This window comes from Vespa mandarinia, chromosome 4 (assembly GCF_050613455.1).
Source record: "Vespa mandarinia isolate Hongniang chromosome 4, ASM5061345v1, whole genome shotgun sequence".
NCBI classification, from domain to species: domain Eukaryota; kingdom Metazoa; phylum Arthropoda; class Insecta; order Hymenoptera; family Vespidae; genus Vespa; species Vespa mandarinia.
The window spans coordinates 1411029-1436755 of NC_140813.1; the positions used below are offsets into that span (position 1 = coordinate 1411029).

At 28.5% G+C, this 25727-nt stretch overlaps 3 protein-coding genes across 10 annotated transcripts; 2 read left to right on the forward strand and 1 right to left on the reverse strand.

Moving 5' to 3' along the window:
• Positions 1-148: 148 nt before the first annotated feature.
• On the reverse strand, positions 149-8357 carry Wdr33 (WD repeat domain 33). 2 transcript variants are annotated; one of them, XM_035878904.2, is made up of 9 exons: positions 8084-8357; positions 7089-7553; positions 6632-6901; positions 6231-6382; positions 3987-4084; positions 3348-3708; positions 3046-3257; positions 2573-2908; positions 149-2460 (listed from the first exon to the last, which is right to left on the reverse strand). In XM_035878904.2, the coding sequence occupies exons 2-9, from the start codon at positions 7410-7412 to the stop codon at positions 1043-1045; spliced, it is 3171 nt and encodes a 1056-aa protein (XP_035734797.1). In that variant the 5' UTR covers positions 7413-7553; positions 8084-8357; the 3' UTR covers positions 149-1042. The 2 variants fall into 2 exon arrangements, with proteins under 2 accessions (XP_035734797.1, XP_035734798.1); XM_035878905.2 differs by having other exon boundaries at positions 8254-8324.
• Positions 8358-9315: 958 nt separating this feature from the next.
• Cdk12 (Cyclin-dependent kinase 12) lies at positions 9316-21816 on the forward strand. Of its 6 annotated transcripts, none has more exons than XM_035878896.2 (12): positions 9316-9668; positions 9772-10025; positions 10659-11991; positions 12097-13247; positions 13328-13755; positions 13885-14081; positions 14164-14368; positions 14440-14708; positions 14802-14975; positions 19857-20169; positions 20242-20362; positions 20425-20829. In XM_035878896.2, the coding sequence occupies exons 3-12, from the start codon at positions 10667-10669 to the stop codon at positions 20679-20681; spliced, it is 4440 nt and encodes a 1479-aa protein (XP_035734789.1). In that variant the 5' UTR covers positions 9316-9668; positions 9772-10025; positions 10659-10666; the 3' UTR covers positions 20682-20829. The 6 variants fall into 6 exon arrangements, 5 of the variants coding, with proteins under 5 accessions (XP_035734789.1, XP_035734790.1, XP_085512459.1 ...); XM_085656333.1 differs by lacking the exon at positions 9772-10025 and adding an exon at positions 21522-21816 and having other exon boundaries at positions 9320-9668; positions 20425-20607; XM_035878897.2 differs by lacking the exon at positions 9772-10025 and having other exon boundaries at positions 9317-9668.
• A 2-nt stretch (positions 21817-21818) lies between these two features.
• LOC118447223 (uncharacterized) lies at positions 21819-24685 on the forward strand. Of its 2 annotated transcripts, XM_035878906.2 has the most exons (6): positions 21819-21961; positions 22424-22517; positions 22638-23915; positions 24004-24112; positions 24236-24341; positions 24472-24685. In XM_035878906.2, exons 1-6 carry the CDS (start codon positions 21853-21855, stop codon positions 24525-24527), a joined length of 1752 nt encoding a protein of 583 aa, XP_035734799.2. In that variant the 5' UTR covers positions 21819-21852; the 3' UTR covers positions 24528-24685. The 2 variants fall into 2 exon arrangements, with proteins under 2 accessions (XP_035734799.2, XP_035734800.2); XM_035878907.2 differs by lacking the exons at positions 24236-24341; positions 24472-24685 and having other exon boundaries at positions 22638-23883.
• The last annotated feature ends 1042 nt before the right edge of the window (positions 24686-25727 follow it).

The window sequence follows — 25727 nt, forward strand, 5'->3', positions numbered from 1 at the left end:
ATTTGTCGCTTTGATAGCTCTTAATGCATCATTTATTTGTGAAGTATGCAAATAATTTAATAACGAGTTTGCAAGTCGTATTTTCTTTTTTCTTTTCTTTTTTTTTTTTTTTTTCTTTTCTTTGTCTTTTTTCTATAATAAAGTACACAAAAGTGTTGTTATTTTTTTAATTTGTCTAGTTATTATTTATTAGTTTGCAGTGCTCTTAACAGATTTAAAAAAGTAAATGCATATTATTATATATTTTCGCTAAATATTATTATTGTATCCATTATTAAACTTTTTTTTATTATCAAGTTTGAGATCTCATTTCATTACTTGCACAAATGAGTATGGGAACAATGTTTTCAATGAAAAGTTCTTATGCCTTACTCCATTTTATTAATAATGAATAAGTAAATTGTTTTTTCTCACACATTCGCTGATTAAATCATTTACAGGCAACATGTCATTGTTATTTTCATGATTTCGGAAGTTATTCATATAGAACCAAAATTTCTTCATACCAATGCTGTAAACGTCACTTTATCATAATATTATTGTTGATATCAACTATGTAATATTATATATATATATATTTACATATATATATAAATTTGTATTCTTCATACATCAGTGAATATTTAGATCAGGTGAACATATATTATGCTGTTAATGCGGATATCCTGTACATAAGTTTATCCACCCTTAATATAATTTTCAATTTTCCATAAATCACTGAACCAGCAGTTTTAATTCTGCAGTTATTCAAATTTATGAATTACGGAAAGAAAAGTTTTTTTTATAATGACGAATGCACTCCTCACTGATGCAAGTCATAATCGTAAATGAGCAAATGAATGCTTCAATTATTTCTGTAAGGCATTATAATGCAGCCAACATGAATTAGTATATTACACGGCACTGCTTATGATGCATCATCATTTAGGCAAAATTATAATGTTGAATAACACCGATGCAACCAGTACGATTTTCGTTTGCATGGGCAGAATGTAATTCATTGATATAATTGGAGTGTAAACACATTGTTTATATTATAACTTCAATAATTGTCTCTTCCTCTCGTACCTCTTGACTGATCACTATCACGTACCCTGCCACGATTATTATATCCGTTTCTTCCCATATTATTGTCGTTAGGTCCACGATTTATTCCACGATTAGGTCCATTTTTGTTACAACCAAAGTTACCAAAATTGGAATTGAAATGATTGGGTGCATTTTGACTGCCGACATTTTGTCCTCGAAAATTTGGACCGAAACCAGGACGATCAAAATTAGATGGTCCAGAATTGGGTACTCGAAAATTAGGTGTTCCTTGAAAATTGCTGTTGAAAGGTGGACCTTGATTTGGGCCAAACGGTGGCATAGGATTTGGCCTGAAATGTTGATTTGGACCGAAGTTGCCATTAGGAGGTCTAAAATTGGGACCAAAGCCTCCTGGTGGAGGTGGTCCATTCGGGCCAAAAGCAGGATGCATACCAGGATGATGCATCATATGTGGCATTGGACCATCCATTCCTTGAACATTTCCATGAGGCAATTTATTTTGCATACCAGGATGCTGAGGCATATTTGGATGCTGAACGAGATTCGGAATTGGTAGTGGCATATTAGGATTAATATTTTGCATATTATGATGGTTTGGTAGGTGGGACATATTATTCCCTATATGAGACATATTACTACCCATTCCAGGTCCAATATTTAATTGCATATTATCACGTTTATCAAAATTACTGCTTGAAAAATTACTATCCGTTTTTCTAGAACTACTACTCATAATTTTTTCATCGTCCCATCGGGATCCATCTCGTTCCTTATCATCGTACAAATCGTTTTCAGAAGATTTTTTTAAGAGAAATCCTTGCGAATTCATACTTCTAAAATCTTTGTCTCCATAATTACTTCTTATATCATATTCCGATCGAGATCCTGGTCTACCAGGTCCACTAGATGTGTTATATCTTAAGTCTTCGTCACCCCGTTGCATACTTCTCGAATCTCCGTGTGCAATCCTTCTTAAATCCTCATCTTGACCTTGGAAGGAACTATTATCATTCGATTTACTGGCACTGTACCTGGTCTCCCCATCACTTGATTGTACATCATCGGTAATAACACCACCGAATACTGGTTGATGAATTTTTGAAGTTCGATCACTAGCTCCTCCATCACTCCAACCAATTAATTGGTCGAACTTTCTTTTTCCACCACGATTTAAAGTTTTAAGTAATTCTGGATTTTGTGCAAATTTAGAACTAGGTAAGGGTGGAGGTAGATCAATATCGGGAACTTTAGAATAATCTATTTCTCCTTCATCCTGTAAATAATCTTCCGTCTCATCGACGCTATTTAATGGACCCACGACATCTCTTAATTCTTCTATTTCCCCAGAAAATACTAGTTTATTTATGGCATCATTTCCTTTACCAATTGCTTCCGCCAATTTTGAACCAGCTGTAAATCATATTTGAATATTAATATCTTTGAAATATTATTAAGACGATGTAAGTTCAATTTTAAAGAAAAAATTAGATTCAATAAAATTCATATGAGATAATATTCTTACGTTCAACAGGTATCATTTTTCCGTATAATATAATAGCGGTAGGAGAAAGTTCGCTCAATGGTACAGCTCCTGGTGTCGTTTCAATCAATTGATTTACAAAAGCATTTAATGCTTCTACTTGTTCAATATCTTCCGCTTCCATTTCATTCCATTGAGCTTGGAAATTTCTAGGTATTGGCTTACTGTATGGAACTTTTTTATTAGTAAATTTTTTTCCTTCGTCCACTGCATGATCTAAATCCAATCCAGGTATTTCTCCACTTTTATCTTCTAGCTCACCATCAGCATTAATTCTATCTTCTGGTCCCATACCAGGTATTACTGCTGCTTCATCAGCTGTAACAAATTATAAAAGAATTAGCTTATGATACAATCTACATTTGTTCGTTTATTTCCTTTGTTTTATTGTAGCTTAAAGCTGTAAGATCAATGGCAACAAATCAATACATTTATCATGTTGATCATTAACTTACCTATTTCATGATCATCAACTCCTGCTGTTCCCGCAGGTAATGTATTGAGATTGTATTTGTCTCTCATGAGATCACCAGGTCGATTACGTGTCCAAAACTTAGAAGTATGATCATTACTACCAGAACATAAAATATGTCCCAATGGATGCCACGCTAATGTCCATACTATACTATCATGAGCTTGTTCTATTGCACCAACCTCTTTGTCAGCTCTAATGTACAATAAAAAAAAAAATGACATGTATTAGAAGAAATATTATAAGTATATTGAAAAATAAATAATTGTTAATAGTTTTATATACCCGACATGCCAAAAGAGTATTGCACCATCACTACCGCCGCTACAAAAAAGTCCCTCATGACTTGGATGCCATGCAACGCTAGATGCCTCTTTTTTATGACCACGAAAAGTTTGGACTTCTTGATTGAGGTTTCTGAGATCAAATAATTTAAGCAAATGATCTCGCGATGCAGTCACTAGCCAATTACCATTCTCATTCCACTTGATATCCATTACAGTTGATTTATGTGCATGTAGGGTGGCAAGTGATTGTCCACTCTTTGGATCCCAAAGCTTCACAGGTTGCTGATTATCTTTGCTTCCTGAGATGACTAGACTTTTTTGAGGGTGCCAATGTACACATTTCACATCTGCACCATGACCTATAGGCAAAAATATCATAAATTACCACTGTAATAAAAAAAAATGATTGATTTCGAAGCATTAATTACACCATTTTTATTGAACAAAAAATATAATAATTCTCATTGTATTAACATTATATCTAAAATAACAAAAAAATATATAATTTCAAACAAAAAGAATACAACTTCTGTATGAAATTTTATACATATATATAATTATGTATATATAACATATATATAATTAATTTTTAAAAATCTTATAAAAAAACGTGTGTATATATATATATAAACTATACCCCTAAGAATTCGTTCTTCGTGACAGCGTAGGAAGTCCCAAATCCTGACAGTACCATCATCACTACAGGTAGCCAGTTTATGATCCGTTGGACTGAAACTACCCACCCAAACACAAGAATTACAAATGGACAATAAACTATTACAAATATAAAATAGTTGTTGTTTTATTTCTTAAATAACATATTATATATTGAATAGTTCCCTTTAATATATATCATTATAGAACTGAATCCGCATAATTATATTAGCTATAATAATTTAAATAAATATCAATATCATTTTAAAAGCTAATGCAGTAATTATCAATAAGTGAATAATGTTTTTTATGAAATTTGATATTTGCTTGTTTATTTGTACATATTTAAAAAAAAAAAAAACTTAGGAAAAGTAGCAAAATTTCAGAGAAATATCCTAGACTTTCATTTGCTGCCACCAAAACTAATGTAAAAACTAATAAAATGTATTATCAATTTCTTAATTGAATCATATTTGACATGCATACTCTTTTCATATATGAAATAAATAAGATAAGTAATACTATGAACTAATGTTTATTGTTTTCACTGTAGAGAAAATATCAATGATTATATATCTACACATGCACATGAACATTGCATTAGAAAGGTTTACTCTTTTAAACGAAACATCTTTGCAAATAATTTATAACTAATATGTTTATAATCTGATAATAATTATATCTAATCTGTTTGTAATCTGATCAAAGATATGTGTATATAAAACTTCCATATACTACAATAATTATTTTCTTTGATATTTTTATTTGGCTGTGAATTTGTATTAGTAAATTTCCACGGAAAAAGTTTCCAACGATATGGGCAAGAATGTACCTCCTAACTAAATCTAAATGAAATATGTTTTTGGTTTAGTTTTCGGGTTATAGATATAGCAGTTGCTTAAAGTTGTGTAAAATTTGCATTTCTACTACAAACGCACTTTAAGGAACAGACAGACATCATTGATAAATGGAATGTTTATGTATAAATATTGTAAATAAACAAAAAACCATCTCCAACAGTCATATCTGGCATTCAAGCAAGATCTACCACTTGTAAAATGGTGAATCATTTTAATCTTGTAAAAAGAAAATTCTACTCTTATGCCACATGACTGCCAGGTGATGTATTCAAATCGATATTCTGTTTAAAATTTAACATTTATTGTACAAAAAAAATATCTGATATGTACATTAATTGCATTATATCTCTCTGTTACTCCCCCTCTCTCTCTCTCTCTCTCTCTCTCTCACTCTCTCTCTCCCTCTCCCTAATTCGTACATACACACTAATGCAATTATACACACACACACACCTTTGCAAAAGGGCACAAGTGACATAAATGAAAGAAAAGGTACTTTATTAACAGAGCCATGCATTACTGCAATATCTTTGTTCAATTTTATCGCAACTTGGATGATGTAAAGGACAGAGGATCTTTATTTTTATTATTATTCAATGGGAATCTCAGCTAGGTACTGTGGTATATATATTTGTTTTTCTTTTTATTTATAAATGTAAAATATACATCTTTGCCCAATAATAACCTAACCATATAACTCCTTAAATCGAGAAATGTAAAGAACTAATATGTTGTGACTGTATGTCATACCTGCACCACATCTAATTGATAATATCAAACACTGAAGATTTTATCAGATGTCAAAAAAAAAAAAAGAGAGATGACCCTAATATCCTAATAATATGAATTGTCAACGAACAAATGTATTTTTTGTAAACAAAGTTGACAATATTTACTAATTTTACATCATGCTCACAAAAAGTTACAATTGAAGGGTAATGGAATCAAGATAATAAAGAATACTATAGCACACATCCCATATTTACTCATATTGCAAATTAACTTTTATAAAGAAACAATTTATTCTGAATAATAAATCTGATATAATAAATTTCATTTATTATTTTTTTTCTAATATGAAGGCAAAAATGTTGGTTAATTAATTCTGCATTGAAATGATCATATTTCAATTAAAACACTGTTCTGTAACAAATAATCCTCAATGATATATTTTCAACATTTCCCATTGAAACATTTTATGAAATCACCTATGTACCCATATAATTATTATTATTTTTCTATAAATGATATAAAACAAGAAAGAGAAGAAAATGATAATCACTGTCAATATCCTACCTACTGCAAAGATGAATGATTTAATAACAGTGGCGCAAGAGACATAAGGACTAATGAGGTGGATGCTATACCTGAGTCCTCTAATTGCTTCTTTGTGTGCTTGAAACATCTTGACATTGTTCATGTTGCTCTGCCAATATTTGACATAACCTGCATGATCTCCTGTCACCATCCAGCTCTCGTTATGTGACCAAACCATTGTTCTTACAGGACTGTCGTGTGCCTGAACAAACATGCAAAAGATTATGATACAAATGTGTAACTCAAATGTGCATATAAGATATACAGATTGTCATGATATAAATAAATAATTTTCTTAATTCCGCAAATTAATATGCAATTTGATAAATTCATAAAATTTTCAATTTTCAAAAATCAAGTAAATGCTTCAATTATCTAATAAAGTGCTTTGCATATCTTATATGTAATTCATTAAATGGGGAGAATCTTGATTTCATTACTTATAGCATACCTGAAGAATAGTTTCAAAATTAAATGTAAGACCATTCCACAAGGTAAATTCGCCACTTGATGCACCAGTGACTAAACGTCTACCTTCTGGTGTCCATGCCATACAAAATATTGGACAACGCATTTTATTTGTTGCAGTCTTTACAAATCTTGTAGTGACTGCATTAATTGGATTATCAACATAACTTGGAGGTGGAAGAAGATCAGGATAATATATGACATCTGGTTGAAGAGCACGTCTATCCCTATAATCTCTTTGCCATACACGATTCTGTATATAAAAAATACACACATATATGTATTTTATATATATATATATATATATATATATATATATATATAAAATATAGTATATATATATATATATTATATTTATAAAAATTTATCAACTCTATGCATATATCAATTTTATACATCGCCCATTACTATTATATCTTGTTATGTTAATTCCGAATTACCTCCAAACTTTTAATAATAGCGGAATTATAATCGACAGTCTTTCGCATAACAGATTTTCTAAGTCTTTTTCCATCAAATTCATCTTGTAAAGTATCTTGACCACCAGCCACAACTTTAGGGGCATGATATGGTCTGAATGGTTTAAAAAAACCACGATTTCCATCTCTATGATTTGTATAACGATGTTGATAACTCCCAGAGGTGTTTATAGTAGTTAAATTTGGAGGTGGAGCAGATAAATTTGGCGCAGATGGTGGCGGTACTGACATATTAGGCAGACTTATGGCCGGAGAAAGATTTGAGAATTGAGTATTGGTTGACATTGTAAAAATATTTATATACAGCTGATTACAATGACATTAAATATCCTAATAGGATGATTTATAAATAAGATAGGAGATGAACATTTTTAAAAGCAGCTGTTTAAAATTCATATGTCAACGAATCCATATCTTCAATTAACTCTGAAATTAAACCAATTAAACCTATTACAATACTGAAGAAGATCCACATTTTAAAGGAATAAATTTTATTTATATAATATTTATTATATACATATATGAGAAAACTACTATTATGAAATATACTCTTTGGAATAATATATATTTATTTATTATACTATTATACTGTGCAACAATAAAATTTTAATAATTAAAAAATATTTCAATAACGATAACATCTAAATAATACAGAATTTATTTGTCCAATGTGTAATGAAAATAAAATAAAATAAAATAAAAGACATATGATAAAAGATACTATGAAATAATCATGTCAATGCAAATTAACGCGCCTTTTTCTGATATTATACTTTAATCGAAAAACTTTCAACTTTACTTCATTACGTTAGACGAAATATGACATGATTAAGGTTAGATTATAAACTAACGTATAAAGTTACAGCGAAGGATCGTTAGAATTATTATTGTTTCTGATCAAATAATAAATTTTTTTATATATGACAAGTGATGGTTAAAAGAACTAGCCAAACAACCTGCTGCCTTCCTCGTGATGTAATTTTCTCAGCCGTATACCATACGCTTATGTTGCAATTAATTTCTCCTTCGTAATTTGAAAATATATATTAGTTCTTACGTTTAACACTTAAATCAAAAAAGAAAAAAAATGATTCGTAAAAATATTCAACATCTGTATTGAACTAACTCGAACACGTCGAAGAAACCACAATGGATAACCAGAAGAGAATATATCTTCTCACCACGGACGCTACTACAGTTTTCGGGCAACGACATCCGCTATACTTCCTCTATTACATATTTCCAGATTGAGTCTCAAATCAAATATATTTTTATGTATTATTTGCATGGACCAATAACAATCATCACAATCTACAACTACGTAGCGGTTCTTAAATATTATTGGTTCTCGACATTCTATTCTTTTCATCAACGAATCAGAATTAATCTATGATGAAGTTCTTAAAGCTTTTACTATAGCTCCACGTTGATTGAATGTTTATTTGTACGGTAAAAAAAAAAAAAGAGAGAACATGCAATTGTTATCACTTCTACGAAATATGAACTTTTTATCTATATATATATACGACATTTCATGTGTGCTCTATAAAAATGTGATTATTCATAGTTTTGCATAGGGATTTCTAAATGCCATCATATGTATGTATGAAATATAAAGAATTATAAAATTGCATGGTTGAAGATTATTTTCTTGAATTTTTATTATAAAAATTTATGTTGTTTTATAAAAAATGATAACATTTAATTATAAATGCGTATATTATAAAGTTAATTCGTACCAACTTCAATCGATTGTCATAATGAAATAAATATCTAATATATGTATATGTATATATGTATATATATATATAAAAGCGAGCTTAATATATGACTCATACAAATAAAGAATTGCCAATACAATTAACAAGAAGAAAGATAAAAGTATATACATAATAAGTTTTATAATTACACAAATGTGACGTTAAAGGAAGCAATCATATGAATAAAGAATATTAACAGTTCAGAATAGTTTTTTTTATGGAAATATTTGAATGTTTCTAGTTTTAAACATTTTAGTTTTCTTTTTCTAACATATCGATAAATCTTTCGATAAATTACAACATATTTATTTATACGTAAAATATATTTTTCGTGGTAGATTCATGTTCTAAATTTGTAATCGTTTATTATGATGCAATTTTATTTCAGCCAATCAGATGAGATTCGCATATGTTTCGTGTTTCCGCCGCAATTTGGAATGCAGTGGCAGCACTTTACTATTGTTACGTCAGGCAAGGACATGCTAATGGTTAATGGCTTCTGCTTACTCGAGCTACCTTTATGATAAAACCAAATACAATCCAAAAGAAAATACATGAGATATGATGCATCGGCTATTAAAGTCATAAAAATATGATTGTCTAAAGATTAAATCGTTGCAATAGGCATACATTCTTATAAGATTTTACCTGTGGCCTACGTAATATGTGCTAAAACTTTAACGAAGCAACGAATGTAGCTGTTATATTCATCGCTACGTTGGATCAGTCCGATGAAAAGGATCTCAACATACAACTTGATATCACAAGGTTTATATCACACGTGAGTAAATATAATCGACTAATGTGTTATTTATGCCTTGTAAAATTTTGTCTAAGTATTTTTTTCCTCTTCGTGAAAATCGGGCAACTCCCTTGCCACTCAGTTCTTCGCAATGGCGGCTGTCCTTCGTCGATTGAAAAATTCCGTGTTCTTGATGTAACTGTTGAAAACTGGATAACTAGTGTTATGGGTACAATATGTTTTACAACTAATTCCATGACTCTTGTATAACATTAAAAGTCATTAAAGTCGATGGCTTTGATCTATGGATGTCTTCCGCAATATGATGTCGAAGTGCACTGCGCGCGCGCGCACCTGTGTGTTTATAGCTCTCATACATTCGCGTGTGTATAACGTGTAAGTTCTTTATACGTGATTATCGACTTAGAAATAAAAAAAAAAAAAAAAAAAAAAAAAAAAAAAAAAAAAGAAAAAAGGGGAGAAGTATGTAGTATAAATTTAAAGATACCTTTTGTCTTCGATTTTCATAGCAAAAAAAAAATCAATTTTTCATAATCATTAATATTGTAGAATTATACTAATTGATTGAGTAATTCATATTTTTGGATTAAATTAATGTTCAACAATAAAATCTTTTTATTGAAGAATTATACCATTAAAAATTAAATATATTCAAAATTAGAATAAAAAATATGAATGATGTGTACAAATTCATTGAACAAAACATATTTTCAAGCATTTGTTTTATACAAATCAAAGAGTATAATAAATAGTACATTTAATATTATGATCACAAAATTATATGATCTTGTACCAAATATCTTTAAATATCTATCTTCTACCTTTATCAATTTTCTGTAAAAATAACTAGTTTATAAATATATGTATATAATACATAATCATGCTTTATTTTTACGCTTATTAATATATAATGTTTTTTATTAATTAATAAGTAAGTTTCATACCCGTTAAAAAAATTGATGTTATTACGTTATGCTACTTCTGAAGTACGGATATTTTTGATTTTAGAAGGTGACATGCCTAGCAGTCGTGACATCGAAAGAGGAGAACGTAATGGGAGATTTCGATCACGGAGGAGAAGTAGTGCAGGCAGTGATGTAAATCGTCATAGCTTCGAAAGCTCTGATAAAAGTAGACACAGACGGCATGGAAAGGGTAAAAGTTCTGGTAAAAAGAAGAAGAAGAGATCACGTGACAAATCTTTAGAAAGTGTACCAACTGTAGCTTCTTCTATTGTAAAACCATTGGTTGAATATTCTGATGTAAGTAGTGAAGATTTATCAGAACCAGAAGCAGGAGAAATTCAATCAGAGGATAGCAGAGGTAATAGTTATACAGACGGAGATGTACCTGAAACTGTTCTGCAAAGGAGGTATTACAGAAGTAGTCCTCAACGAACTCTTGGAGCATCACCGATTAGTCTTTCACCTTCTCCTCCAGTACAGCATAGACATTCTAACAGACATTATTCATCAAACGAACAACAACCTGCAACAAGTATGCATAGTGGTACACCAGAATATGAAGAAGAATCTAGACGTTATGCGAGAAGGAAAGAGAAAAAACACAAACGAGAAAAGAAGAAGAAAAGAAGTTTAAGTCCTTCATCTAGTATTGGAAAAAAGAAGAAAAGAAAATCTAAACGATGCTCTCACAGTCTTAGTCCTCATCATATAACCGAAGAAGTTATAATTAGTCCAGATCATGAAAAACCAGTTGAAACTTGGTCTGAATCCCCACCTTTACCTTTGAAGGATAGTACTTCTCCTATATCACCTGCTACTCCTCAGGAGCAAAGATGTCTTAGCGATGTAGAACTTGAATTGTTAAGGCAACCTAGGAATGTTACACCTCCGCCTCTTTCACCTGTTCGACAAACAGAATCACCGCATACACCGTTATTACCACCTAGAGCAACAACGCCTATAGGTAACAAAACAAGTGTATCTACAAGAAAGCACAGTCCAGAAAGGCAAAAGCATAGTCCCAACATACATACAAGACATAGTCCTGCTAGTCCTAATGCAACAACCAGTTCAACTCGTAGGCGTCCTCATAGTCCTAGTCCAGCAAGGCGTAGAGATCATAGCCCGGCACGAAGAAGAGATTTTAGTCCAATGTTGCATAGAACAAGACATAGTCCTAGTCCATCAACATTAAGAAGGCGAGAATTTAGCCCGAGTCCTGTAAGTCACAGAAGAAGGGGTGATCCTCCTACCTCTCCTTCTGCAAGTAAACGTAGAAGGAAGGAAGGAGGATCTGATCGAAGGTATAGACATCATGAAAAAGATAGAAGGGATAAAAGAAAATCAAGATCAATTAGAAGTCCTACTGGGAGCAGGTAATACTGATTATTTTGTATATGTGTAATTATTATACATACATACATCATACGTACATATATATGTATATATGTATATGATGTCACTACTTGTTATTTATTTAGGTTAACTCTACCACTTTCTCGATCAAGATCTCGTAGTCCTGGACGATGGAGTAGGAAAATTCAATCGCGTTCAAGGTCGCGTTCACGAAGAAGAAGTCGAAGTCCTAAAAAATCACGTTCTCCTAGTAAATCACATAAATCATCGAGAAAGCATAAATCAAAAAGCCCACGTCCGTCGAGGATTCCTTCTCCATCTCCGCATAGGTCAAGAGCCAGAAGTCCAACTAGTATTACTGCGAGAAATCTTAGGGTGCAAGCAAAAATTAGTGAAACTAGTTTGTTTGCTGAACTTGTAAAAGATAGAAATATGAGAGAATTGGCATATAAAAAGTTACAAGCAGCAAAGGAGAAAGCTGTTAATCAAGATGAGGTTCAAATTATAGAAGGCACAGATGAGAAAGATTCAAGTACTGGACCGTCTGAAAATAAAACCAGCTTTGATAACAAAAGCAAATCTTTAAGTCACAAAGAACAATCTAAATCATCAAATGAAACAATGAAATCTCTTGATATTGTTAACATTCCAGTTCCGGTCACAGAAGATAATAATTTAGCAGGAAGAACTCCACCTTTACCGATACTGTCGACACATAATGCACCATCAAATCTTATGCCAAGGACCAGTGCACCATCTCACACCGTTGTGCGTACATCACCTACAATGTCTGTATCCAACAATTGCCATGCTACTATTACAAATAGTCCGAGCATTCCAGCTAATATGAGTGCACAACCTCCACCACTGCCTCAACCTGAGACTAGAAATACATCAGGCTTGTCACATGTACCTGTACCAGTGCCTATTCCTGTACCAATACCACCAACAGTTCTTGCAAATTTATCAGTTCCTCCACCACCTATTCCTATTCCAGTTCCAGCACCAAATACAGTTATGTCCAAATTTAATTCACCAAATAATTTAGTTCCTTTGAAATCCGTGGATCCGCCAAAGCCGCCTATTGTAGCGTTTAAGACAAAAAGTTTATCAAGATTACCTTTACCACCTGGTATTAATCAAAATGATTTGGAGAATATAGATTCACCTCCTAGTCATTCCCCAAGTCCACCCAGTAAAGCACAAATGAAATTCCCATCTTCAACTCCAAAACCACCACAGAAAAAGAGCATCAAAGATTTACCAATGCCACCAGGTCAGTATTTTCATATTTACATCAAAAGAAAATATAAATAAGCTAATAAATACAATACAATGATTATATTTATATTTTAGTCGTTCCTGGATCTGAAGATTTGAGCGGAGAAGAAGATCCAAATGCGACACCACCACAACATGTAATCGAACGTATAACTCCAAAGCCAAAATTGAAGAGGCCAAAAATATTAAAAAGAAGAGGTTCACGAAATTGTCACACTCCTATGTCTGCCTCTGGTGGAAAGGATTGGGGCGAGCGTTGCGTCGACGTATTTGAAGTTATTGCACAGATTGGGGAGGGTACTTACGGCCAAGTGTATAAAGCTCAAGATAAGCGAGCGGGTGTACTTGTTGCCTTAAAAAAAGTTCGCTTAGAAAATGAAAAGGAAGGTTTTCCTATAACAGCGGTTCGCGAGATAAAGATATTGAGGCAGTTAAATCACAAGAACATTGTTAATCTTCGAGAAATAGTGACTGATAAGCAAGATGCTTTAGATTTTAGAAAGGTATATCGTCTCATAATTGATTAATGATAATTCTAAATATTTTAAGAAATCCATTATGTTATTATTTTTGTATTATATTGTATTATTAACCAAATTATATTATACATTACTAATATATTTATATTATAGGATAAGGGATCATTTTATTTAGTTTTTGAATATATGGATCACGACTTAATGGGACTCTTAGAATCTGGCATGGTTGATTTTAATGAAATGAATAATGCCAGTATCATGAAGCAATTACTAGATGGGCTAAATTATTGTCACAGCAAAAATTTCTTGCATAGAGATATCAAATGTTCTAACATATTAATGAATAATAAGTACGTATTATTGGAATAGTAGTCAGTATAATATTTGACTTCGATGATCAAGATGTTATTTTATTAATTTTGTATCTTTCAGAGGAGAAGTAAAGCTAGCCGATTTTGGATTAGCGAGGCTTTATAATGCAGAAGATCGACAAAGACCATATACGAATAAAGTTATCACATTATGGTATAGACCACCTGAACTGTTATTGGGCGAAGAACGATATGGGCCTGCTATTGATGTTTGGAGTTGTGGATGTATCTTGGGAGAACTGTTTTCTAAGAAACCTTTATTTCAGGTAATAATACACATAGAAACGCATAGAAATTTATAAAAATAATTATATAATTTCTAAAACATTTCAAATAGGCAAATGTTGAAATGATGCAATTAGAAATGATTTCCCGAATCTGTGGTACACCCACTCCAGCTGTTTGGCCGTCTGTCATAAAATTACCCTTATGGCATACGCTTAAACCAAAAAGGTCACACAGACGTCGTTTAAGAGAAGAGTTTTCTTTTATGCCAGCACCAGCATTGGATCTTTTGGATAGAATGTTGGAGTTAGATCCTGAAAAACGAATAACAGCAGCCGATGCACTGAAAAGTAATTGGTTGAAAAATGTCCAACCTGAGCAGTACGTTTTTCTTATACACATCGAATTTTTTTCAAATTAGTTGTATTTATAATTAATCCTTACAATACGTATATTAATACGTATTATAAATAGGATGCCAGCACCTCAGTTGCCAACATGGCAGGATTGTCATGAATTGTGGAGCAAAAAGCGAAAACGTCAGTTACGGGATCAACATGAGAGCTCTGCGGGAAGAGTGCCTCTTCTTGCTCTTCCAAATAGAGGAGGCCCTCATAGGGCCATTGAAGATATATCAGACGTTGGAGGGTGAGTAGTTCTAGAGAGACAATTAATGTTCCAGAACTTACCAGAAATTAATTGCTTACACACACATAGCTGGCTGTGTACTGCAGTTATGCTTGGCATTTATTCTCTCTTAGCAAATTATGTTACTAGAATAATTTGAAAGGATGATATATAAATGTGTAGTACCTCATTCGCTTCGCTCGTTTGCATGAAATTTCAATTAGTAAATAAATGAGATTCTTTTAGTTTTCTTAAGTCGCTTAAAGGCGACAATAATACTATCGAAGATCGATATAAAATAAGTATGTGGACATATACGACGTTGCTTTCTATTTAAAGGTCAGAACTCGGCGAATGACCAAAGAAGTCGACGCCTTTAGATAGGGATAAAAAAGAAAAAGATAAATAAATAAAAAAGAAAAAAAGAAAAAGAAAAAAAAGGTCAGAGCTACAGAGATATTTGATGCCAGCACTCTTCATTTTGCAGATTACTTTTAGATGATTTAAGATCTGTGTAATTTAGAAATACACAGGGGACTGCAATGAACGTTTCATTAAATGTGTACGTTTTTATATAAATACTTTTATATGTCGCTATGCATTACATGATTTAATAATATAGTGATTTGGAATATGGCGTTGGTACTGTTACACACATATACACATCCTAAGATTTTGTGCTCGCCTATTATGAAAATTAGTTCATTTACTATATCTTTATATAAAATCTGTATCTCTCCCAATTTACTGTGATCAAAACTACCATTTTTTGCTATTATGGTCACAAAATGTTTCTTATAAAAAATTAAGAAATATCTTTTTCAATTAATTATTTCACTACCAAATATGATTAAATATGTACATATATGAATTTATGCGTGTATGGGCATGCATATGCATACATGAATATTCTTTACATGCAGAGTGCTTAAATAGTGACATATGCGCACTGCTGTTATTCCAATAAATTTATATACATTCATAATTTGCATATGTATGCTAAGATTTAAATATATCAGTAATATGTTTGTAAATATACTCTTCAAGCTCAAATCAGAAATAGTCGAGTTATAATTTAGTCAACTCGATTATAATTGAATATTACGTTATAAAAGCTATAATATTAAAGTGATATCATACTATTATTTTTCACCAATGAACAAGTAAAATTTAAATAATAATAAGTATGAAATAGGGAAAAAAAATATATATATATATATATAAATATATATACACGCATATACGTATATATGCATATATATACATATATGCGCGTCTGGGCAGATGGACTGAAACATGTAAAGTCCTTTTAGTTTAAATCAACGAGGGATTGCAAAAACTTATTGCAAGATCAAGAACAGGGAGTGCATAATGTTAGGATTACATATGAATATATAATGGAAGTTGTTAATCTTAACATCTTTGATAATCAATTTTATTTATGTTATGCCAATTTATTCATTTACATTTATAAACCAGCTATATTTTGATTGGTCATTCTTTAAAACTGTAATAACAGTTCGTTAATTTGTACTATATATAAACAACTATAATAAGTTTCGATATACGAATGGTAAACAACATCTGTTAATATTTTTATTTTCTCTGCATGTGTTTTATCATAGTACCATTCTTATAATGAAACTTATATCTTTGCCAGTTTCAAATGTATGTCACTGCAATGTAAAATAATATTAAATTGTTGTAATATACTTTTATTAGATACCCAAAGGTGTTTTTATGCAATATTTTTGTGGACAATGAGTGAATATTTAATGATATTAAAATAATTTATGATTTAACTCTCTGTAGTCTCCTTTTACGTTTCTTTTTTTTTTCTCTTTTTTTTTTCTTTTTTTTTCTTTTTTTTTTCTTTTTTTTTTTATTTCGTTTTATTTTGTTTTATTAAATTTATAATAGTGATCTTTACAGGATGAGTGTTGATTAAAAGAACACACTGGGGCCTTGGGAAATAGAAATTTTTTTATTATATAAGCGAGAACAACAAAGTATATGTTACTTTCTCTACCAATTCCACAATGTCTACATCAAAGCGTGTTTATCCTCTTCCAACGATATTATCTGCTATAAAAATAAAATAATGTTTTAGCATTTTGTATAGTTTCAGATTCAAATATACAATGGTACAAATTTTATTAATTTTCCAAGGATCTCCTTTCTTTTAAAATGTTGTACATGTCATGTAAGGATGCATTATTATTATTATTATTATTACAATTATTATTATTATTATCATTATTATTATTATCATTATTATTATTATTATTATTATTATTATTATTATTATTACTATTATTATTATTATTATTATTATAAGAGAATAAAGGATAACAGAAAAGAATCGTATTCTTTGAAGGTATATAGTAAGTTTTGACTGTATGTTTTCTTATACTTCTCTTATTTCCAAAGTCACAAAATATATATTGATTGTTATATAATCTATTTAAATATATATAAAAGCATTTATGAAGAGCATCCAAAACTAATAATAATAAAACAATATATTTCTCTCTTCAAAGAAGTTTACAGTAATATTCAAGATAATGTAAAATTTATAGACAAGCATTTTTATAGAGAATACTGCTTGTTTAAAATGATAACTAATTTATGCTAACATTTTCAAAAAAAAATGTTAAATTAAGTTAATTCTTATATTTAAGCATGGGGGTGTTCAAAAAATGAAAACAATCCCCAATAATATAGACAATTAAAAAAAAAAATTTTCATTGTTCTATAATTCAAATTAAGGACCATCTTTATATATATATATATATATATATATATATATATATATATATATATATCTCGATAGTTTATTAATAAATTATTAAATCATAAATTAAATAATCTGTATTGCTTTGCCATATAATACTGTTTGTATTATGATATACATTTATGTAATTTAGATTCTTCTTTTCTAGAACGAAATAAATTTGAGTATTGTTATAATCAATTCTTATATTTATTAGGTGTAAATAATATGTAGCATCATATAGATACAACATTAAATTCACAACCTAACTTAAATTTACTATATATAAGTCAGTTTTATGAAATAAAAAAAAAAAAAAAAAATATCAGGTACTACATTATTTTTTAAACTAAAAACAGTGTCTTTAAAACCATGTACATGCAATTATTTATCAATAACTTAAACTAATAATATCTGATAAATAATTTCGTATTTAATTACTTTTGACTTGATAATGAAATTTATTAATATTACATCGTAAGGACAATAAAGTTACTTAAACAAAATGATTGTTTATACCTTTTTATAGGATATATATATATGTTTTATTCTTATTAAATTTCATAAAGTATGATCAAATAATACTAATTTAGTTATTATATTTAAAATCACTTGATCAATACTTGTAGTTAATAATTGTTGTACAATGCAAATCTATTGGAATGATAAATCATTGAAAGAACACCCACTATGCTTATTTGTTAAAAATCTATTATCAAAATATAATCAGATAACAATTAATTTTTTGTCACTTGAGATATATGATATGATGATTACAATTATATGTTTCGTTTGAAAAACTAAATATTGATCTGTTGTAAAAATTCATTCATTTTCAAATTATTAAATTAAATAAAATATAATGAAGAGATTAACATTTATTTGTGGAATTAGCAGATGTCAACATATACTTTGAAATATAATAAAAAATAAATAAATAAATAAAATATATATGAAATATGTAAGCACAATATACAACTAATTGGCAATTAATTCTAACAAACACAAATTATGTTTCAGGAAATAGAATTATTGTGGCTGAATGATAGAGGGACAAATTTTGTAGCACTTATAAAAGTTTACATAGGTAATAAATATTCCAAATTCGTTAATATACATTTACACCGAGGGTGTCCAAATTCATGATTTATTTCAGAATATACATATCCTGTAACAGTACATATGCTTTCATTTACCTAACTAAAATGTAAACTGCTTAAATTCCATTACCTTGATAACAATCTAATTTATGTAGGTGTACTCTCATTATACATGTATACACACTCATCATAATTTATTATACACATGTCAATAATTACTACAAATGAAATCTGTTATAAATTTTTCTCTGTTATATTTAATTTATATAGAGAGTAATTAATTAAAATAAATTATTATTGATTTATATAAAATATAATTAAGTACGTAAATATTTATTTAAATAAAAGAAAAAATTTATATAAGTAATATACAAGAGTCCTTAACATTCATATTATGTTACTTGTATGTTTTACTTAAATATATACATATATATATATGTATATTGGGGTTTATTACATAAGCTTACTCATTATGTACATTTTCAGATATTTTTCATCTTTGCATGATCACTATTATCTGCATGCATATAATATAATACCATTTTATTTATGTTTTTATTCTATAAAGTATTTTATTCATTAAAAAATTTTTTAATAGTTTTAATTTTAAATTAAAGCATTATATTACTCACACACACATATATATTATGTTAAAATATTTATATTGTTATTTTTCTTATATATGCAACTTTGGTTTAGCTAATATATATTCATGTGAACTAGTTGAAATGCAATCAATAATTAATCAATAATTATTGATATTTGAATACAGTATATTTCAAGTTGATGAATGCTTAGAAATTTTCTTAGTATTGATTAGCTATTGCTATTCTTAATTTTTAAATAAATTTAAATATTTTATGATAAGAATGTTTGTTTTATATATATATATATATTTTTTTTTTTAATTGTATGCTAACATATATATTAAAAATATTCAATAGCATATATAAAAATGATCTATGCAAAATTATGCAATGATCTTTTAATTTATTATAAAATCCTGATATTATTATGATTTGATTTCAGGTCTTCTAAACGGTTGAAAATGGAAGCAGGCTACAATTCCCATGCAAATCGTCTTAGTACAGAATCACATTATGGGGGAGATGGATTATTTAATCAGAGTGGTCCTTTTTTGGTTTCTCCATCATCATACTACTATAATAGTTCTCCACCAATTAAATCATCTACTAATCCAAAGGGAGATATTACTTCACACATCTTAGAAGGAAATGCAGAAGATACTCTTGCACGAAAACTGAGCATTCTCACAAATGCCTTAAATCAAGGGAAGCCAATTCGTGTTGAAGATCTTATGTCATTGCGATCAGACAACGAGGTAAATGGATATAAGTTTAAATCATTTACCACAATTAAGATTCTTTATCAAATTCTTACAATTATTCTATAGACTGATCCAAAAGTAGTGCAACTGTTAGGAGATCTGCATGCTGAACTACGTCTTGCAGGAAATACAAGACCAAGTGGGCAGCTGGAATCTCATATTCCTATATTGAATCCACCTTCTATAGGTTAGTTAATTAATTATATTCATGGAATCATGATCTTGTTAATCTTATTTCTTTTTTTACAGATACAAAGATGGTTCCAGTGGCAAGTTTTGATGCACATGCTGTATATGCAGGTGACGATGCAGTGAGTTCTGGTAGATGGTCACAAGTGGCAACAGTCGGTGTACGCAGTGCACTGTCTGCACTTATGTCATGTTATGGTTTGGAAACTTGTAATCCTTCCCCTTCTATCACTCGACCCCCAGGTAAATTATCAACCAACCTGGAACATAACCTATTCCAACCCTCGACTTCCTCTCAAACAGCCTTTAGCTCATAATTGCTTGTACATAAAGTGTTGCACATTTTTTAAAGTACGTTTTGTATAAAATTGAAAAAGGTCTAAATTACTATTTTAAAATTAAATAGAAATAGAATCGAAGCAGAAACAAGTCATTTCAGAATCTTTATTAATGGATATTGATCTATACATATATAATTTCATACATATTTAATGTTACTAAAATTGATAATACTATAACAGTACTACAGTACTATAGTATATATAAAACAAGTAGTGTTCTTTATACTACTACATAGATTTACCTTTTAATGTTATTGGTATTATGATTTTCTTACTATAAAAAACAATTTCATTTAATTAAAGTATACATCAAAGAAAGTCAACTACTTATATATGTATCTTAAGTTTATTTTAAAAATTACCTTTTTTTTTTTTTAATAAACAAGCAGTATTTGGAATGATTGGATGCACTCTAAGAAATGACTATATAAGCATTTTTAAGATATGAGTAAATATTTAATTCCAATTTACATTACAAAATCTACTGTACATAATGAAAAAAAAAATATATATATATATGCATAATAAAGACGTGCAATTTACAATTTTTTTTTGCCAATAAAGTAAGAGAATTATTATTTTTCAAATACAATAAATAATAATTATTTATTATATATTAATATATGAATAATATAAAAAAATATAATCTTGGATAAATCCAATCATATACAAATTAATTATTGTAATACATAAATATATATCTAAATTTTCAATATTTCATTCCGAATGTATTTATTTCAATAATTACATTATGAAACAATTTTTAAAATGAAATAAAGTGCGTATAATTAATAATAATACTTACAAACATTTCAGATTGAAGAGACAACCTACAAATGTGTGTCAGCTAAAGGAATCTGAGGTTAGGTCATCCATTGCCGGTAATGCCCTATCTGTTGAAGAAACATGGCGGATCGCTTTGCGATCGAGAGATAAGGCGTCCCAACGTATCGAAAACATTTTGAGGAAACCTAGATAATAAAATATCTTTTGTTTCCTTTGATGAATTTGTTCGTTTATATGTTCAGCACGAAACAGATGTATACAATAAAATTATAACGGTATAATTAACGATCTTCCGTGGAAAAGAAAATAAAGAGGGCATCGAACTGCCTAACAATACCTAACCTCATAAAAAGCATTGACAATGATGTCAAGCGTTCCACGGCTTAATTATTCCGTAGAAAATGAAACCGCTGAGATTGCTACCAAGACCTTTGCTCTAATCTTACAAAAGGCGTACGAGCAGTATCAAAGTAAGTAAATATATTTCATTTTCATTATAATAAAAAAAGATTTGTAACTTGTATCAATTTTTTGTTATCTATAGGGATTCCTTAGTTTAATATACATAAATTAATATATATTCAAAACAATACCGTTTAAATTTCTCATTATTCTGTCTTAATATAATATTTTTATTATATAGATAATGATAATATTTATATTCGCATAATAATATCTATTATTTGTAATCTATTGACATTGCTTTATTATATATTTAGCACTAAGATTAATCTTTGATTTTCAACATTATTTTAGTTATCATTTATATTTAATCATGTATTTATAATTGTGCGTGCGTATGTATATATGTATGTATGTGCGTGTGCGCGCGCATCTATGCTGTATTTATATATGTTATAATATTATGTATCCTTTAGGTTACGTTATTAAAAGAAATGAAAATATCTCATTTTTGCATAATTTTTTTATAGAATTGTGGAATAAATATCTGGATTTAGTTAAGACCTATGGAGTTGATAGTTCTATACACAAAGAAACTCAAGAAGCATGGAAGGAAGAGAATGTGTAAGTATATGTATTGTTTTATACATAATAATTTGATTTGAAGATTATAGATTTTTTAGAATTGTTTTATTTATTATAATATTGTAAATAATAAATGACATTTTATTGTATTTATTTTAGTTTAAAATCTATACACACATTTACTGAAGATGTTGAATTTTTAACAAAATTCAAGTTTCAAAAAAATCTATCCGATGAAGAAGTAATCAGTGATAGAAAAAGAAATGAAAGCTTTATGAAAGAAAGTAATGACGTTTTAGAAAAATCTCTGTTTGACAGGGATATAGATATTGATGACACTATATATCAATCTCCTTGTAAAAAATCAACAAATCTTATTTTACCTGAAAGTCCAATATTTATGCGAAAAGATGAAAAATCTATTAATATGATTTCTGAAAATGAAGTTTCTATGAATAGTGACAATACAATTATTCCGTGTACTATGGAAACTGATAACAAATCAGATTATAATGAACAAAATATTGGCGATAATTGTATGACATCTGAACAATATTTAAACAATATATCTTTTAATAATTGTTCTCCTTTTGTTGTCTGTAATACTCCCGTAGTTAATAAACAATGTAATAAGAAGAACAGAAAAAAATTATTTAAGAAAGCTCATCAAAATAAACAACAGTCAAATGATAATTCAGTTAGTCCTAAAAAGGACCAAATGAAGGACAAAGGAAGTCCTATATATTATAAATTTCATACAACATCAGATGACAAAAAATTAAGACAAACAACACTTCCATTTTATAATATTAAAAAAGAGGTAGATAATACTACTCTAACTTCTATTGAAGAATTTGAGAAAGATGTAACAATAAAAAAATCTAAAAGATTTCTATTCAATTGTAAATCTTCCATAGAAAATATAATGCAAAGTAAAGCTATATGTGATAGAAAAATTGATATTATAAATTTAAATGATAATGATAAAAATGAGGCGATATTCAAGGATGTAATAGAAAGTAGTCCAGATTACAAACACGTACAATTAGAAAGTGGAAGTCGGATAAAGTTAAAACGAAAACTTAAAAAGACTGACCATATAAAAGTAACTGCTCTGTCCTGTAATAATTCTATAGAAATGCAAAATAAAGTGTGCTCAACAAAAAATCCAAATTTTGTTATTGATGATGATGGTTTCTTATCTCCAGAGATGGATACTGATAATATAAAAAAAAAGTGCTTGACATTTCATCAAGATATTAAACCAGAACAAAAACTTGTTGAAAAGAACAATTATGAGGGAATTGCATGTACAAAACAGATTGAATTAAATCCACTTCAATATACATGTGATGATGAAACATATTTTGAAGAAAATTCTCAGAAAGAGAATAATATTAATAATGTAAATAAAGAAATAAATAAAAATTTACTTAGGTATAATGCGTATTATATTAAGTTTACTCAAGAAAATTTTTAACAAACATTATTAATTTATATTATTGTACAATTTTTTAATTTATAGGCTTGAAAATAAGAAAAAAAATGACCATGAATATATCTATACAGATAAATCAACTAAAAAAGATGATAAAGTAAAAAGTCAAAAATGGAGTTGTTGGGAATGTGCTGAGGTAAAATATTATAGATAGTAATAGAAAATTAAGTAACTTTGTTCATATTGTAAAAATATATGTATAAAATTATTCAATTTCAGTAATATTATTTTTAAATGTATACTAATTTTTTTCTCATAGTATTATAAAAATAAACCTGGTATTTCTGACAAACAAGTACAAATGTGGAAAAATCAATGTTCACGTCACAAAAATGTATATTATGCCAGAGAAGCAACACCACCAGGTATAAATATAATTTACATAATTATTTTCATATATACATATATTTTTGAATCTTTACAGACATATTAATGTAAGATGTATGAAAATATCATACATCTTACACGAGTATTTATAAGGTATTATTATTACAGGTTTTTGGGATCCTTTATTCCCTGATACTATCTCGGATAATACACAACAAAAATAATAAAAAATTGTAAAATTGAAACTATATATATTTTGTAGATAAAATAATATGGAAAAATATCATTATATATATTTGTAAATATTAGAAACTAACTAAGTTACGATTTGTTCTTTCTGAATATTTATTTTTTCATTTGAATAAAATACAGTTACATAAGATGTGAATTTCGTGTTTATATTTTGAGCAAAAAATTATTTCGCATAAAAATTAAGTGCACAAAGCATAATTAAAAGGGAGCATTTAATTTTGTACTTTAGTATTTGAAGATATTTACTTCCTTTTACTAAATATAGAATTATATCATATTTCAGAATATTATTTTTGTATAGATTAAAATAATGTTTAACAAATTTTTAGATGTATATATATATATATAGCTAAAAATAGAATTATTTGATTAGTAATTACTGATATGTATAATGATGAAAAATACGTTCTGCCACTTTATAGACTATTTACAAAATAATGTAGTAAATAAAATGACAACGAGTAATATTTTATAAAAATATGAACGTTATTTGAAGTTGGTTAACCATTGAAATAGAAACTGATAATCAACACAAAAAGAAAACATATTTCACATATTTCATTTGGACGTACATATTCTTGTTTTCAATATATTCAAGAATATTACACATTTATACGTTTATACATTGATACAATATTAACATCATTGTAGTTTAGCACATGATGCATAATTTAATCGTATGCTAAATAATTATCAAGTAATAATGAAAAAATATCTTAGACAAAATTTCTAATATATACATGTATATATATAAACAAACGAAATTATTTGTTAAGAAATTATATTATTATAATATTATCTTGTTTGTAATAAAATAATGTTCAATGCAATTTAAGTGGCTTTTCTTTTGATTCTATAAAATAATAGAATTTTCATTAAAAAATATTATTTAAAAAATTGCAGCAAAATGTTTAAATCGCATTTGCATAATAAAAACATTTTTTAGTCAAATAGATGATGCTTTGTTTTAGAATATTATAATATTAGAATATTGAGATATACATCATACAGTCTATGCCATTTCTACCACATCAACAGAGTTTATTATCATATCTTGTAATGATAATGTTACTCAACAACAAATAGGTGTATAATGGTACATTCCAATCATTTCTTATAGATTAATATATATATATATATATATATATATATATATATATATATAAATATAT

Coding starts and splice junctions, on each gene's coding strand:
- Wdr33 (XM_035878904.2), bottom strand. CDS start 7,412: ATGTCAACCAATACTCAATTCTCAAATCTTTCTCCGGCCATAAGTCTG. Junction 6,902..7,088: donor CTATTATTAAAAGTTTGGAG/GTAATTCGGAAT, acceptor TTTTATATACAG/AATCGTGTATGGCAAAGAGA. Junction 6,383..6,631: donor ATTTTGAAACTATTCTTCAG/GTATGCTATAAG, acceptor ATGTTTGTTCAG/GCACACGACAGTCCTGTAAG.
- Cdk12 (XM_035878896.2), top strand. CDS start 10,667: ATGCCTAGCAGTCGTGACATCGAAAGAGGAGAACGTAATGGGAGATTT. Junction 14,709..14,801: donor AAAAATGTCCAACCTGAGCA/GTACGTTTTTCT, acceptor TATTATAAATAG/GATGCCAGCACCTCAGTTGC. Junction 20,363..20,424: donor ATTGAATCCACCTTCTATAG/GTTAGTTAATTA, acceptor CTTTTTTTACAG/ATACAAAGATGGTTCCAGTG.
- LOC118447223 (XM_035878906.2), top strand. CDS start 21,853: ATGATGTCAAGCGTTCCACGGCTTAATTATTCCGTAGAAAATGAAACC. Junction 21,962..22,423: donor GGCGTACGAGCAGTATCAAA/GTAAGTAAATAT, acceptor ATTTTTTTATAG/AATTGTGGAATAAATATCTG. Junction 24,342..24,471: donor CAGAGAAGCAACACCACCAG/GTATAAATATAA, acceptor TTATTATTACAG/GTTTTTGGGATCCTTTATTC.